The sequence below is a fragment of the Glycine soja genome, chromosome 3 (genome assembly GCF_004193775.1).
Source record: "Glycine soja cultivar W05 chromosome 3, ASM419377v2, whole genome shotgun sequence".
NCBI classification, from domain to species: Eukaryota; Viridiplantae; Streptophyta; class Magnoliopsida; order Fabales; family Fabaceae; genus Glycine; species Glycine soja.
This window is the reverse complement of record NC_041004.1, coordinates 2452684-2466998: the sequence shown is the minus strand read 5'-3', so window position 1 is coordinate 2466998 and position 14315 is coordinate 2452684. Positions and strand designations below refer to the sequence as shown.

At 37.1% G+C, this 14315-nt stretch overlaps 1 protein-coding gene and 1 pseudogene across 1 annotated transcript; both read left to right on the top strand.

Annotated features, from left to right (window-relative positions):
* Positions 1-552: 552 nt before the first annotated feature.
* On the top strand, positions 553-1932 carry LOC114405629. Its single transcript, XM_028368076.1, has 2 exons — positions 553-1152; positions 1366-1932. The coding sequence occupies exons 1-2, from the start codon at positions 553-555 to the stop codon at positions 1930-1932; spliced, it is 1167 nt and encodes a 388-aa protein (XP_028223877.1).
* A 10048-nt stretch (positions 1933-11980) lies between these two features.
* LOC114405627 lies at positions 11981-13832 on the top strand (annotated as a pseudogene).
* Positions 13833-14315: the final 483 nt, after the last annotated feature.

The following is a 14315-nucleotide window of genomic DNA, read 5'->3' as shown; positions in this document are numbered from 1 at the left end:
GAAGAGCTAGCTCGACGTCACGAGAAGGGATTATGTTTCCACTGCGATGAGAAATTCTCACGTGGTCACATATGTTCCCCATCCCTATTCTTACTGATAGCAGATGATGATGAATTTGTACCAGACGAAGGAAAGAGCCCGGAATTGCTACCAGAACCACCAGAAACGCTATCTGAATCTCCTCCGACGCAGCTGAGCTTACACGCACTATCAGGACATTCAGCTCCCGAGACGTTACGCATGACGGGAACCATTCAAGATCTCCATGTTAGCATTTTGATTGATGGAGGAAGTACGCATAACTTCCTCCACCATAAGGTAGTAACAGCACTAAAGCTATCCACGCAAGACATAGTACCTCTATGAGTCACGGTGGGCAACAACGAAGAGATTAGGTGCCAACAACAATGTAGCGATGTCACGGTGTTGATTCAAAAACACTTATTCATGATAGACTTCCGTATTTTACCACTATGTGGTGCGGATGTGGTATTAGGAGTACAATGGCTGAAGACTCTAGGCCCAGTACTCACTGATTATACTTCATTAAACATGAAGTTCATCACCGGAGGCAAGTTAATAGAATTGAAGGGTGATCGCGAGAAGAACCCGGAACAGGTAACACCCTCACAACTTCGTCATTTACTTTACACGAATCCAACAAGCACGTTCTTTCACGTTCGTGTGGAAAAGCATACCCCACCCCAACCTGCAACACACACACTCCCGGAAATTACATCCTTGATTACCAGATACTCTTCATTGTTTCAACCCCCAACAACCTTACCACCCTTGCGACCCACGGACCACGCCATAACCCTACTACCAAATACAGCTCCTGTGAATGTAAAGCCCTACAGATACCCCTATTATCAAAAACAGGAGATAGAGGACCAGGTGAATGCCATGCTTGAAAAAGGATTCATTCAACCAAGCTCAAGTTCATTTTCATCACCCGTTTTACTGGTAAAGAAAAAGGATGGAGGATGGCGATTCTGTGTAGATTATAGAGCTCTGAACGCGGTTACGGTGAAAGATCGGTTTCCAATCCCCACGGTGGATGAGCTTCTGGACGAACTTGGAGGAGCTAGGTGGTTCTCGAAGCTTGATCTGATGCAAGGGTATCATCAAATCCTCATGCGGGAGGAAGATGTTAGCAAAACGGCATTTTGAACGCATCAAGGGCATTACGAGTTTCGAGTAATGCCCTTTGGCCTTTGTAATGCACCTTCTTCTTTTCAATCCACAATGAATCAACTGTTTCGGCCATGTCTGTGAAAATACATCATCGTTTTTTTCGATGATATCTTGATATATAGCAAGACCATAACAGATCACATCTCTCACTTGGAAAACACCTTGCAGATTCTTGTAACAGGAAAGTTTTCACTGAAACTCTCCAAATGTATGTTCGCTCAGAAGCAATTGGAGTATTTGGGCCATGTCGTGGCGGGAGACAGTGTACGACCAGTACCGGAGAAGGTTCAGGCCATTCAGGGATGGCCAACACCACGATCGCCAAGAGCATTGCGAGGGTTCTTAGGTCTCGCTGGATTCTATAGAAGATTTATAAAGGGATATGCAACTCTTGCAGCACCCCTTACTAAGCTACTATGTCACGCGCAGTTCCAGTGGTCTCCGGCGGCCAGTGAGGCCTTTCAGAAACTTAAAGAAGCAATCATGGCTGCTCCTGTTTTAGCCTTACCCAACTTCAAAATCCTGTTTGTTGTCGAAATGGACGCGTCAGGGACAGGTATGGGAGCGGTTCTTATGCAAGAAGATCACCGCATTTCCTTCTTCAGTAAGCAATTATGCCCGAAATTGATGAATGCATCAACATATGTCCGAGAACTCGCAGCCATAACCTCCACCGTCAAGAAGTGGAGACAGTACCTGCTAGGTCACAAGTTCATTATAGTTACTGATCATTGAAGCCTGAGAGAGCTCATGAGCCAAACGGTCCAGACACAGGAGCAACACCGTTACTTGGCACGTTTGTTGGGCTATGACTTCACGATTCAATATCGCGCGGGACGAGCCAACGTAGTGGTGGATGCCTTGTCACAGATTAAGGAAAAGTCACCTGCATCATTCTCCTTACTATCCATGCCTCAATTTGATTTTCTAGAAGATCTTCGCAAGGAAATGGCGTCTCACCCAGCTTTTACGGAGTTATATAACAAGATTCAAAAGGAACCTTATGCACACCCATAATACACAATAGCTTCAGGTCTAATTTTACACAGAGGTCGAATATGGATCCCTTCAGGCTCATCTTTCATCAAACTATTACTTGAAGAATTCCATCAATCACCTACAGGTGGTCATATGGGCATTCAGAAAACGTTGCATCGTCTACAAGAAAGCTTCACGTGGGTCTCCATTCGAGCAGATACTCATGTTTTCATCACAAGCTACTTAACCTGCCAGTGTACCAAGTACGACAATAGGAAACCAGCGGGGCTGTTGTGTCCTCTCCCGGTACCGGTACAACCATGGGAAGATTTATCCATGGATTTTATTGTAGGGTTACCAGCTTACAAGGGAAATACTTGCATTCTGGTAATTGTAGACAGATTCTCGAAGGGACTGCGCTTGGGTATGCTACCCACTCATCATAATGCACGCACCGTGGCCAGCTTATTCATGGATATAGTCGGACGTTTACACGGAATGCCGAGAAGCACTGTCTCAGACCGTGATCCATTATTCGTGAGCAATTTCTGGAGGGAACTCTTCTCTCTTAGTGGAACAAAGCTTCGCCTCAGTTCAACATACCATCCGCAATCAGATGGGCAAACTGAGGTGACGAATCGCATCATAGAACAATACCTATGAGCATTTGTTCATCGGAAACCATCGCTGTGGGGTCGCTATTTGTTATGGGTCGAATGGTCCTATAACACTTCATGTCACTCAGCTACCGGCGTCACTCCGTTTGAGATTACTTTTGGTAGAAAACCCCCCAACTTCCCTCACTACATCTCAGGGACAGCCAAGGTCGATGCAGTGGACGATATGCTTAGTCAGAGGGAAGCAGTATTCGAATTGCTACGTCAGAAGCTGACCAAAGCACAAACACGGATAAAGGAAATGGCGGATAAGCATCGTCGGGAGCAAGAGTTCGAAGTAGGGGATTGGGTCTTAGTTAAACTAAGACCACAACGCCAGACTTCAGTCGCGGATACCACTTACTCTAAGCTGACCAAGAGGTATTATGGGCCTTTTCGAATCACGGCACGGATGGGGAAGGTAGCGTACCAGTTGCAGCTACCAGAACAGTCACGCATCCACAATGTTTTCCATATATCGCTCCTTAAACCCTACATGGCTACTGATCCACCACAGGATTCGGTTGATCTTCCTTCGGTAGCCATGGATAATGAACCAGTCATCACTCCCTTAGCCATCATTGCATCCAAAATGATTCCTTCAGAAATGGGACCTAAGCGCATGGTGTTAGTCCAATGGAGGGACCTTCCACTCGAAGAAGCTTCATGGGAAGAATGGTCAGCCTTTAAAAAGCTTCATCACCTTGAGGACAAGGTGTTCTTTGAAGGGCAAGGGAGTGTTACGAGTAATGAAGAAGGGTTGCAGATAGCAAATAGTGTTGTGAATAATGAAGAAGGGCTGCAGATAACAAATGGCCAGCAACACGAGGGAAGGGCCATGCATGGAGGGGAGAAGCAGATAACTACTTCTGTTAGAAAGCATAGAATATTCTAGAAGTAGCACGTGCTTGTACAATAACGGATTCAGTTAGATTTCAATTCCAAGAAATATAAAAGCTTGTAAAACTTCATACATGGAATAATGAGCAAATATCATTTCCATCATCTTTTCTCTCTCTTTCTCTCGGAGGCTTCTTGGTCCTCGAAGTCCAAGTCATAACATACACTCACTATGTTATAAGCAATATGGTGAATATCAGATAAAAGTGTACTTTTGTTGTTGTTGATGCTGGACGAACAGTGATAGTATTTCATATATGGGTAAAAATAAAGAACAAAGCTACCTTAAAAATCTACCATAGAGTTGGTACTTAAGTTGTTAATAGTAACTTCTTAGGAATGCATTAGTCTTGAAGGGTTGGCTTTCATCTCATCACACCTTCTCATTGTTGTTGTTTGTTAGTATTATTGCTAAGGCTTTTATGTCTTCAGGTTTTGCCAAGATCAAAGACTGTTCTTGCTGTTGGACCTGGTAAGCTTCCCTGTTGCTTGTATGTTGTATGTAATGTATGACCAAAAACACGGACAAGAAAATCTAAATACTTTTGCAATTAATTGAACAATGGGATGCTACACACTCATGGATTTGATGCTGATGTTTTTCAAAGTTGCTCCCAATCTTGACAGCTTTTTCCTTGACAAATAATATGCTACTTTTTGATTGAATGGCTTTACATGTTACTGGATTTATGTCAGGACCAAAATCTTCTGTGGATTCAGTGACTGGGAGATTGCCCCTGCTTTGACAACATTCAAGAAGCATGTCCTAATATGGTAAAATCACCTGAGCTTGTTGCCACTTGGTCTGTGTTCTAACGCATTATCTAGCATTCGTTGGCTAATTCGGTAGTTATCCTCACTATGGCATATTCAACATGGCTATGGTGGTTTTATAGTTCGTAGTGTTCAATATGACTAATTCTTAATCAGACCCCTTTCCTTTTTATACCTCTAATTGTATGAATTTCAACATCCTGTCTAGCAGGGATGAACAAAAAACTTTTATTTATTTTATTTGGATATGTTGGTGAAAGCCTGTTAATATCCTTCCTTGTAACGCAGGAAGCATGACTGCATTCTTTATAAGTTCAATAAAATTGTACCCGCTTTAGCCTCTTGGAGTTGCTATTCTTTATGGGTTGTTAGCTAAACTGAATGTTGTTAAGTAACTTTATAACTAATAATATTAATATATAAAACCAAATGATTTCTAAGTTAATTTTGGGTAATGAATAGTAGCTGATCCTATACCAGCTTGCTGTTTTTTATGTTCACTTGCGGTGGATTTGCTTTGTACCAGTTACAAGTGAGGATTTGAGCTTATAACGTGTTACTTTTACTGCAACGTTCATAGATTATTTGTATGTAAAATTGCATTGAACTGTTTGTGCCTAAAATTTTTCTAACTTTGTTTTTTGCAGTCTTCAGAACTGTAAAGGCATGCTTGCTACATGCCAAGTATGTTTTCCTTTAACAAATTGCTAATAAAAATTGAACTAATGTTACTATTATTAAGGGAACCGTACTTTAGTTATAATTTTTCTATTAACTCTATGATTATGAATGATGTGGATAAAAGAATGCCCATATACACTCTTCTAGATTAGAGATAATTCACATAGCAGACCCTAAGTTGAGTGCTGTTAGGTGCACCCAGCATTATTGTTAGTGCACCCAACACTAATCACGAAAAGATAGAAATACTTCTTACGGATCAAGTTGATCCGTAAAAAAACTTACGGATCAACTTGATCCGTAAGTCTTAAAAATCAACTTACGGATCAACTTAATCTGTAAGGGGAGAAATTAACAGAGACAGTTTTACCATTTTCAAAGAATGTTGGGTGCACCAGCAATAATGCTGGGTGTACCTAGCAACACTCCCCAACTTGTTGGAGTTGAGTATCTTACCAGCCTGGCCCAAAGTTTTGCATATAGGTTGATTTGTACCTTTTTGTATCCTAAAATCGTTTTCCTGGATCACTGGATTTTCCAGAATGAACTTAAGGCTGCAAAATCTGAGATTCAGAAGTGGCATTCTTCATTTCAAAATGAACCTTTTATATCTGCTGAGACTACTCCACGTTAGTTTATGCTTGTTAAGCAAGTGACATATGTATTATCTGTTCATTACATGATTTTGTTAATAGTTGTTTCGTATGTTTTCAATATATAGCTAAGAAATTATTTCTTCTTTCTACTTTCTAGCACCGAAATTGGTGATTAATTATCTTCAAGCTCTGAAATCATCTGAAGAGTCTTTAAGAGGTCAGGTTCAGGATTTAGTTTTCCATTTTTCTATTTTTCTGCTTCAAAACAATTCAATATACGTTGATCATATATAAAAGATTTTGGAACTAAATAAAATTACCAAACATATGTTTTATCATCAAAATTTTGAAGCTATATAAAATTACCAAACATAGGTTAAAAGATTTTTTTAAAAATATCATTCCTAATAATAACATTCTTGGAGGAATGAAAAATCATTCCCCAGATGTTTTCCCTCCCTCTCTAACATTCATTCATTTTTTATTTTTTTTGTTTGTTAATCCATTCATTCATGAAACTAGAAGATAAAATTCCACCACTTATACTATTGCTGACCTCTACTCATGTGACGTGAATGTATACCTAGACACACTTGTCCCCATGCAATAAAATTTTTCTGATTGAGATTCCTAGCCAAGAACAACACACACCAAAGACAAGACCAAATCATAATACAGTAGTCATTAGTGCAATAGCTTTCGGGTCTGTAAGTGAAAAGCAGACTAAACACTTATAGATGGGCCCCACCCATATATAATGATATCAAGAAAAATATAAATCAGGCCTTGCTATATATACTGTCCTTTTTACTCTTAGCACTAATATAATGATATCAAGAGAAATACGAATTTAGAACCATAGTTGAACCTCCATGCCAGCAATAGAACCATAGTGACATAATTCGCGGTATGCTTCGATACGTGATAGGGGTTCACAATAGTGATCTTACAAAGAATTGATACGAAAGAGGTATACATAATCAGTAGGATATGCTATTTAAATTTACATAGGTTTTAATATATAAATGAGTATGCTACCAATATTTTTTCTCATTTATAAGTAAAAACTATAAATTACACATAAAGCAAAATATAAAAGTGTCAGAAATAAATAAAAATTCAAATATTAAATAAGACAAAATATTCATTAAAAAAATCCACACAAGTCATATCTATTTTATTAAAATATTAATTAAAATTTTCTATTACAAAATTATTAACGGATATGCATTCTTTAGTTTTCTATAAAAAAATATAAAACCATTTTATTAATTTTATAATTTAAATATCTAGTTTCTATGTAACTCTTGATCTTCTTCTAAAAAAATGTAAATGTTGGTCTTATCAAGAAAACTCTTAGTGTTACCGATAAAAGAATTAGACAATTTTACTTTTTAATTTATACACATAAATAATATAAAATTAAACACCAACTTTAAAAATAAAACTGTTATTTCATCTTAAAAGGATATTGCAATTTTTATCTTTGTTTCTAATGTATGTTCTTGATTTTCATCTTCCTCTTCCTTTTGCATTTTTTCTGGGTTCATAACTTCCACAAATTTAGTGGTATATTAGTGCGAACCGAATTGGTATGAACGATCCAATAACTCTGAGAAGGTTGTGGGTAACTATGTTGATTCATTTTTCTTTTACATTTACAAGATGTTGTCTCCTTTCTTTTTCCTTCTTTTTGGCTTTTGATAGGTGCAGACAAGTTGGAATTGATTCATCTACATGTAGCTTTGCTTTGTTCATTCATTTTTAACGTTTGTACTTTTTTTTACTTGGTTCAAATTTCTTTTGAGCTAAAAATAATCTTAAAATGACATTATTCTAAGACGATTTTTAGTTAAGAATAATCTTTAAAATGTGTTTTTCTAAGATAATTGTAAGTTAAAAACCATCTTAAAATAATGATCTTTTAAAACGATTTTTACTTTAAGAACCATCTTAGAATAAGATGATTTTTATGAAACTATTGTGAAAGTTTTAACTTTCCACTACATTGAATTCAAAGATAATTTAAAATCGTTTTTAAATGTATCTTAAAACCATTGTTGTATAATATTTTTCAAAAGTAGTGAGAGTTTTCCTTACAAGTTGATTTTTCTTTGATTTGTGCACGTTCCTATGCTTCATTAATTAAATTTGCTAGTCTTGATACCTTGTCCGTGAGAGATACGATTATTTGTCTCATGACCACCTTGTCATGATAATGTCTTTTTGTCTTTGTGCATACTTTAGGAGCATTTGTTAACCTTTAGAGGCAAAATTTTCACTTTTTCTTATATTTTTGCAGCATCTTTCAATGTGATTGACCTGCAACCAAATTTGAGAGAGCAATCAACTTGTTTTTATTAGGAGCCATATTACCTTTTATAACTGAATCTTTGGTATTTAATGTAGGGCATTTCTTTTTGCGTCTAATTAACCACTAGTCAGCAGGCATGGGTTGCTATATTTCAAATGTTTTGTTCTTAATTATTAGATTTTTTTTGTCGCAACTAGACATCAATGTGGCTGTTGCAATACACCAATACTTGACATGGTTGTCTCAGGAGCTTAGCACCCTACCATTTGCTTATTTGTATCTACCACCGCACGTGGGGTTGTTTAATTAGCATAGTTTTGTACTACATGTTAAGAAAAACTACATTTTGCTTTGCATGAATAATATGAAGACCTTCACACTGAACCTTATACCAATGCCCATTTAGCGAAATCTTCTCCTAAAATAAAATTTAGCCAAATCTCACTGAGAACAGACTGAGTAAGGTTTATTTCAACGCATATACGTGAAAATACACTCTATCTACTTTGATCAATTTAATAACTACCAACAACATTGCTAAGAGAAAGTTTTCGTCATAATAAACGAGATTAAGACTAAAAATCTAATCCGAACAATTGTACATTAACTTTAGTATGGGGAAAGTAAACCTATCATTTATTGATTGCCAAGTGTTGATAAAAAATCATCAATGGGTGAATAAACTATTTTCCACATTCATATTATAAACTATAAATTATCTTTTTCCAATTCTCAACGAGATCTACCTTCACCGTGAACAAATCATTATTCACATTCACATTACTAAAGTCACCAAAATCTTATAACCCATCTTTTTCTCCAAAAAGCTTAACGACAAAGTCATTTTACCAAGGGCAACATAATTCTTAAAAACCCGTTCATCCAATAAGACCTTTGGAAGCATATGATTACTTTCCTCATATTATATACGAACAAGTTTATGTATAATTAGGTCTATTATGTCCATCTTAGGCACAAACTACTTATTACCCAACATTTCATCTCTAAATGAGATATTAGGTTTTGATTGTTTGGTTACCTCCCTATTTGATTACTTTCTTGGCTGTGGATGCAATTTGGTGACATTGCTAGAGAAAACAAAACTCTATTTTTTTTCCTATAACAAATACGCCACACCTAATAACTAATACTCTTAATTAATTATGTTATTTCATAAAACTAAAGGTTAAAATATATTTTTTTATCTCATTCATTACTATTTTATTTCATTTTGACTCTTGATTTTAAGAACTTTCAGATTGATTTCTTAAAGTGTCTTTGTTATATCAAATTATTAATTTTTGGTTATGTTTGATAAAATTACCTGAAAAATTAGCTGGAAGCTAAAAAGCTAGCTAGAAGTTGAAAGTTGAAAAAAATTAGTTTTATTACATTAAAAGTGTTCGATAAAACTAGATGTTAAAGTAGCTAAAAAATGTAAAATGATAAAAATAGACATATTTATATTATACTATTTTATATTACATTTTTTCATATTAAGTATTCAACTATTAATCTTACACTATTTCTTAAAATATTTTTAATCATGTTTAAAATAATAGAAGAAAAGACACTTAAGTAAACGTTATATTTTTATTATGTTAATTAGTGTAATAGTTAAAATAAATAATCTTATATAAAATTATTCAAAAAATAATAGACAAAATATAATGTTGAAATAATAAATTAAATATTATAAATGATACAATGGTTAAAAAAATATTCTAACATAAAAAATGTAAAATATAATAAAAAAAGAATTGTATAGTCTATCATTAACGATGTGTTGATTTATAATGCTAAATTAATAAAATATTTTTTTAACTCATCCCTTATGTTTCTTTTTTATTGTTTTTCTTTTTTTATTCATTCATACTAGGAAAATTCACAATCAAAATATTGTGTAGAGAATCTATCCAAGCATTACATGGGGAGTGAAAAAAATTAAAAATATCATTACTTGAAAAAAAAAGGTTAGTGTGCATGTTGTGAAACAAAATGAGGGGTCTATACGTTGAAGGAAAAAAAAAGACAACAAACATATGAATGGGTAAGAAAAAAATAATAAAATCCCGATTTATTTAAAAAGAGTAAGTAAAAAATTTGATAAATACATTTAGTATAAAAAAGAAGAAAATATAAAAAAGTTTGAAGTTAGAAGGTAGAAGCTAGGGTTTCAAAAACGCAAGCTGAGAAGTTACTAAAAAAAGTTTACTAACTGAATAAACAAATGAACTTTTCAACTAATAAAAAAATTAAAAACTAACTAAAATATCTTGATGAACATAACCATTTGTTAATTTACCACACCAACTTATCAATTTAGTAACACATAACGAACTCTAGAAAATACCATATCATACAAACATTTATCCCATCAATCAAAATTAACATATTAATAGAGAAATCATTTTTTATACAAATCACATGTACCATCCACAACTTCAACCAATTAAATAAATCCACTATGAGTTAATAAAAGTTAAACACAATTGATATTCAGACTCAATACTATTAGTTAAACATGTACAATTTTATGATAATTAAATTCAAGATACTTCATTATCCATAAGAACAATTTTGATTTAAAAAAAATCAATAACAATTTTTATCATTACATAACTCAAAACCACCTTTTATTTAACAAAATAAAATACACACGAAATCCCTTAATCAATAAAAAAAATAATGATAATTTTAATTGTTAAATGTGTAAATTAGTGAATAACCAAAATTCTGATTTAGTCCCTAAAAGTGTGAGACAATATTAAATTACACTTGCACCCCTTTTGTTTTTTTTTAATTGCATCCTATACCTCCCCTTTTTGCACCCTACAAAAAATCCCTTAGTTGTTTAACTCACATTACACCCAAACCCCTCCCTCCTTAAACACCGTTTAATAATTTAGCAGAAAGTAGGCATAATGACTTTTAATGAAAATTTATGTATAAAATACTCTCATATTCTTCCTCACACTTGCACCCCTTGTGTTTTTTTTTTTTTCAAATTGCACCCAACACCACTCCTTTTTGGAACCCTACAAAAACCCCCTTAATTGTTTAGTTCACATTACACCCAGACCCCCTCCCTCCTAAACATCATTTAATAATTTAACAGAAAGTGGATACATGTTGGTTACATGACTTTTAATGAAAACTTATGTCTAAAATATCTTCATCTTCTTCCTCTTAACTCCATAAAAGACATGACACTATTTTCAACCAAAAAATATTTTAACACTCTTATATTTTTCTTTTATCTCTAATTGGACGTAAACTCACCTTGTTGGTACGCATGTGTTATCACCCTTGCTTATTCTTCTTCTTCTTTTTAGTTCAATTTTTTTGATGCATGTTGGATCATTTGGTTGCTAACCTGTACGAGTTATATCAAAATTAATTGTCACAAAATTTATTATTTAAATTTACATGCACATTAAATATACATTAGAAATTTTAGTGTTATATATAACAACATTATTTATTTTATAACATAATTGACCTATTAGTTCAACTGGTTAGATTGTCATGCTAATAACGCAAAAGTCACACAGGTTTGACTCTTGCTTGAACCATTAATTTCAAATTAATTCGTAAAACATGTTTTTGAAAAAAAACACTTACGGATTGGGCTAGTCCATAAGTCTCATACGGATTAGCTAATCCGCCCAATCTGTAAGCCTCATAAGGGATTAGTCAACCTCTATTTTTTATCAGAAGGGCAAAATGGGAAAATTGTGCAATTACTGAGTATACCTGCAATTTTGCTGGGTTGCACGTAGCAATGCTCCCGAACCCACCCCCAATCTCCCAAACCCAAGCCCAAACGTCATCAGAGTGATAGAGAAAAAAGCACAAGACAACACAAAACAAAACCTCAGCAACAAACAGAAACAGAGAGAGAGAGAGAGATAAAGTCATCACTGCTCACTTTCCTCACTTTCCTCACTTTCCCCATCCACACACCCACCCTCTTCATCTTCATCTTCAGCATGAATAATTCCAACAAACAAGAAGAGGAAGACGAGGTTTTCCTCCCGCACCCCCCCGATCTATCCCCTCACAACCCCCCTCTCCCCAGCAACACCACCTCCTCCTCCTTCTCTCTCCTCTTCCCCTCCTCCCCCTCCTCCTCCCACTCTTCCCCTTCCACACCCCCAAATTCCAATTCCAACCCCCTCTTCATCTCCCCCGACCCCCACATCTCCTCCCAGTTCTACACCTTCACCCCTTCCTCCCACGCCCTTATGCTCCGCTCCCTCCTCCTCCGCCGCCTCCCCTCCCCTCCGACATCCGCTCCGCCACCCCCTCCTCCGTCCTCTCCTCCTGGCGCACCGTCTGGAAGGACCGCAATGAGGACACCGCCTACCTCACCGCCTGGAAACGCATCCAGGACAAGCTCACTACGCACCACGACGTTTCCACCAACACCCACTTCCTCTGCTTCAAAAACAACCCTCACCAGTTCGTCCCTCACCTCAACCAGTGGCAGCACATCGTCATGTCCCACCACGCCGACACCGACCTCAGCCACCTCAACCTCAAGGACACCCTCGACCGCATCAAGCACCACTGGACCGTCGGGGCCAAATTCTACGGCATCCCTGAGAGCTTCATCCGAGTCTGCGTCGCCGCCTGCCCCGTCTGCTCCTCCTCCGCCACTGAGGGCTCCGGAGAGCCCTCCGCCGCCATTTCGCGTGGCAAGCGGCGACGGTTCGAGTACACCGAGAGCTTCGAGGTGCCGGCCGGGGAAGTCCCTGACCGGCTCCAGCAGCTCGCCGCAAAGCACAAGGTTGTGCTTTGCATTAGGCAGAAGTATATTAGGTATAAGCCTTTTATGGCTGAGGTTAAGGACTATGCTTGCCATAGGGCTGGAGAGCCTGCTGCTAAGAAATCTAAGGTTTTGAAGAGGGAGCCTTATGCTTCTAAAAGATGTGGATGTGGGTTTAGGATTAGGGCTATTGTGCCGATTGCGAATTACAATGAGAAGGATAAGAGTTTTGTGTACCAGGAGGAAGGGGTGGCGGTTTTTAAGTTATATGCTGTGCATTCAGGGCATGAGCCAGGGCCGTTGGAACGGGAATGCGAGGATTATGCATAGGGTTGTAGGGCATAAGGGTGGTGGGTTTTTGATGGTTCAGGAGAGTAATGTGTATGGGTGAGTGAGGAGATGGATGGTGAGGGTGGGTTTGGGGGGTTGTTGGGGAAGGAGGATGGTGGTGGTGGTGGGGATTTGCAGTTTTCGGTGATGCAGCAGGTGCAGGAGTTGAGGACTGAGGTGGGGATGTTGGAAGGGAAGGTTGGGAAGATGCCAAGGGAGATCTAGCGGCTGTCTCCAAGGAGTTGTTCGAGGTTTTGAATAAGGTTAGGAGTAGGGGAAGTGGGGTTGAAGCCGGGGGCGATTGAGTTGATTACTGATAAGGTGGTGGAGGATGATGTGTTGTTGGGACAATGATTTGGCTAACTGGAGTAATCATCACGAGAGGATTTATGGGGATGGCAAGGACACGGAGCTGATGAGGATGATGAGGATAGTTTTGGCCGGACTCTGGGAGAGTTGTTTCGTGGGGTGATCAGATGACGACAGAGTGCAGGACTCAGAAAGATGATCTGATGAGTGACACCTGTAAGCCTGAGAAGTGGTTGAAGTGCAGCGACTTTGATGAGAAAAGCATTACATTGAATCAAGATAATTTAAAATCGTTTCTAAATGTATCTAAAACCATTGTTGTATAAATTTTTTCAAAAGTAGTGAGAGTTTTCCTTACAAGTTGATTTTTTTGATTGTGCACGTTCCATGCTTCATTATAATTAAATTTGCTAGTCTTGATACCTTGTCGTGAGAGATACATTATTTGTCTATGACCACCTTGTCATGATAATGTCTTTTTGTCTTTGTTGCATACTTTAGGAGCATTTGTTAACCTTTAAGAGGCAAAATTTTCACTTTTTCTTATATTTTTGCAGCATCTTTCAATGTGATGACCTGCAACCAAATTTGAGAGAGCAATCAACTTGTTTTATTAGGAGCCATATTACCTTTTAACTGAATCTTGGTATTTAATGTAGGGCATTTCTTTTGCGTCTAATTAACCACTAGTCAGCAGGCATGGGTTGCTTATATTTCAAATGTTTTGTTCTTAATTATTAAGATTTTTTTTGTCGCAACTAGACATCAATGTGGCTGTTGCATATACCAATACTTGACATGGTTGTCTC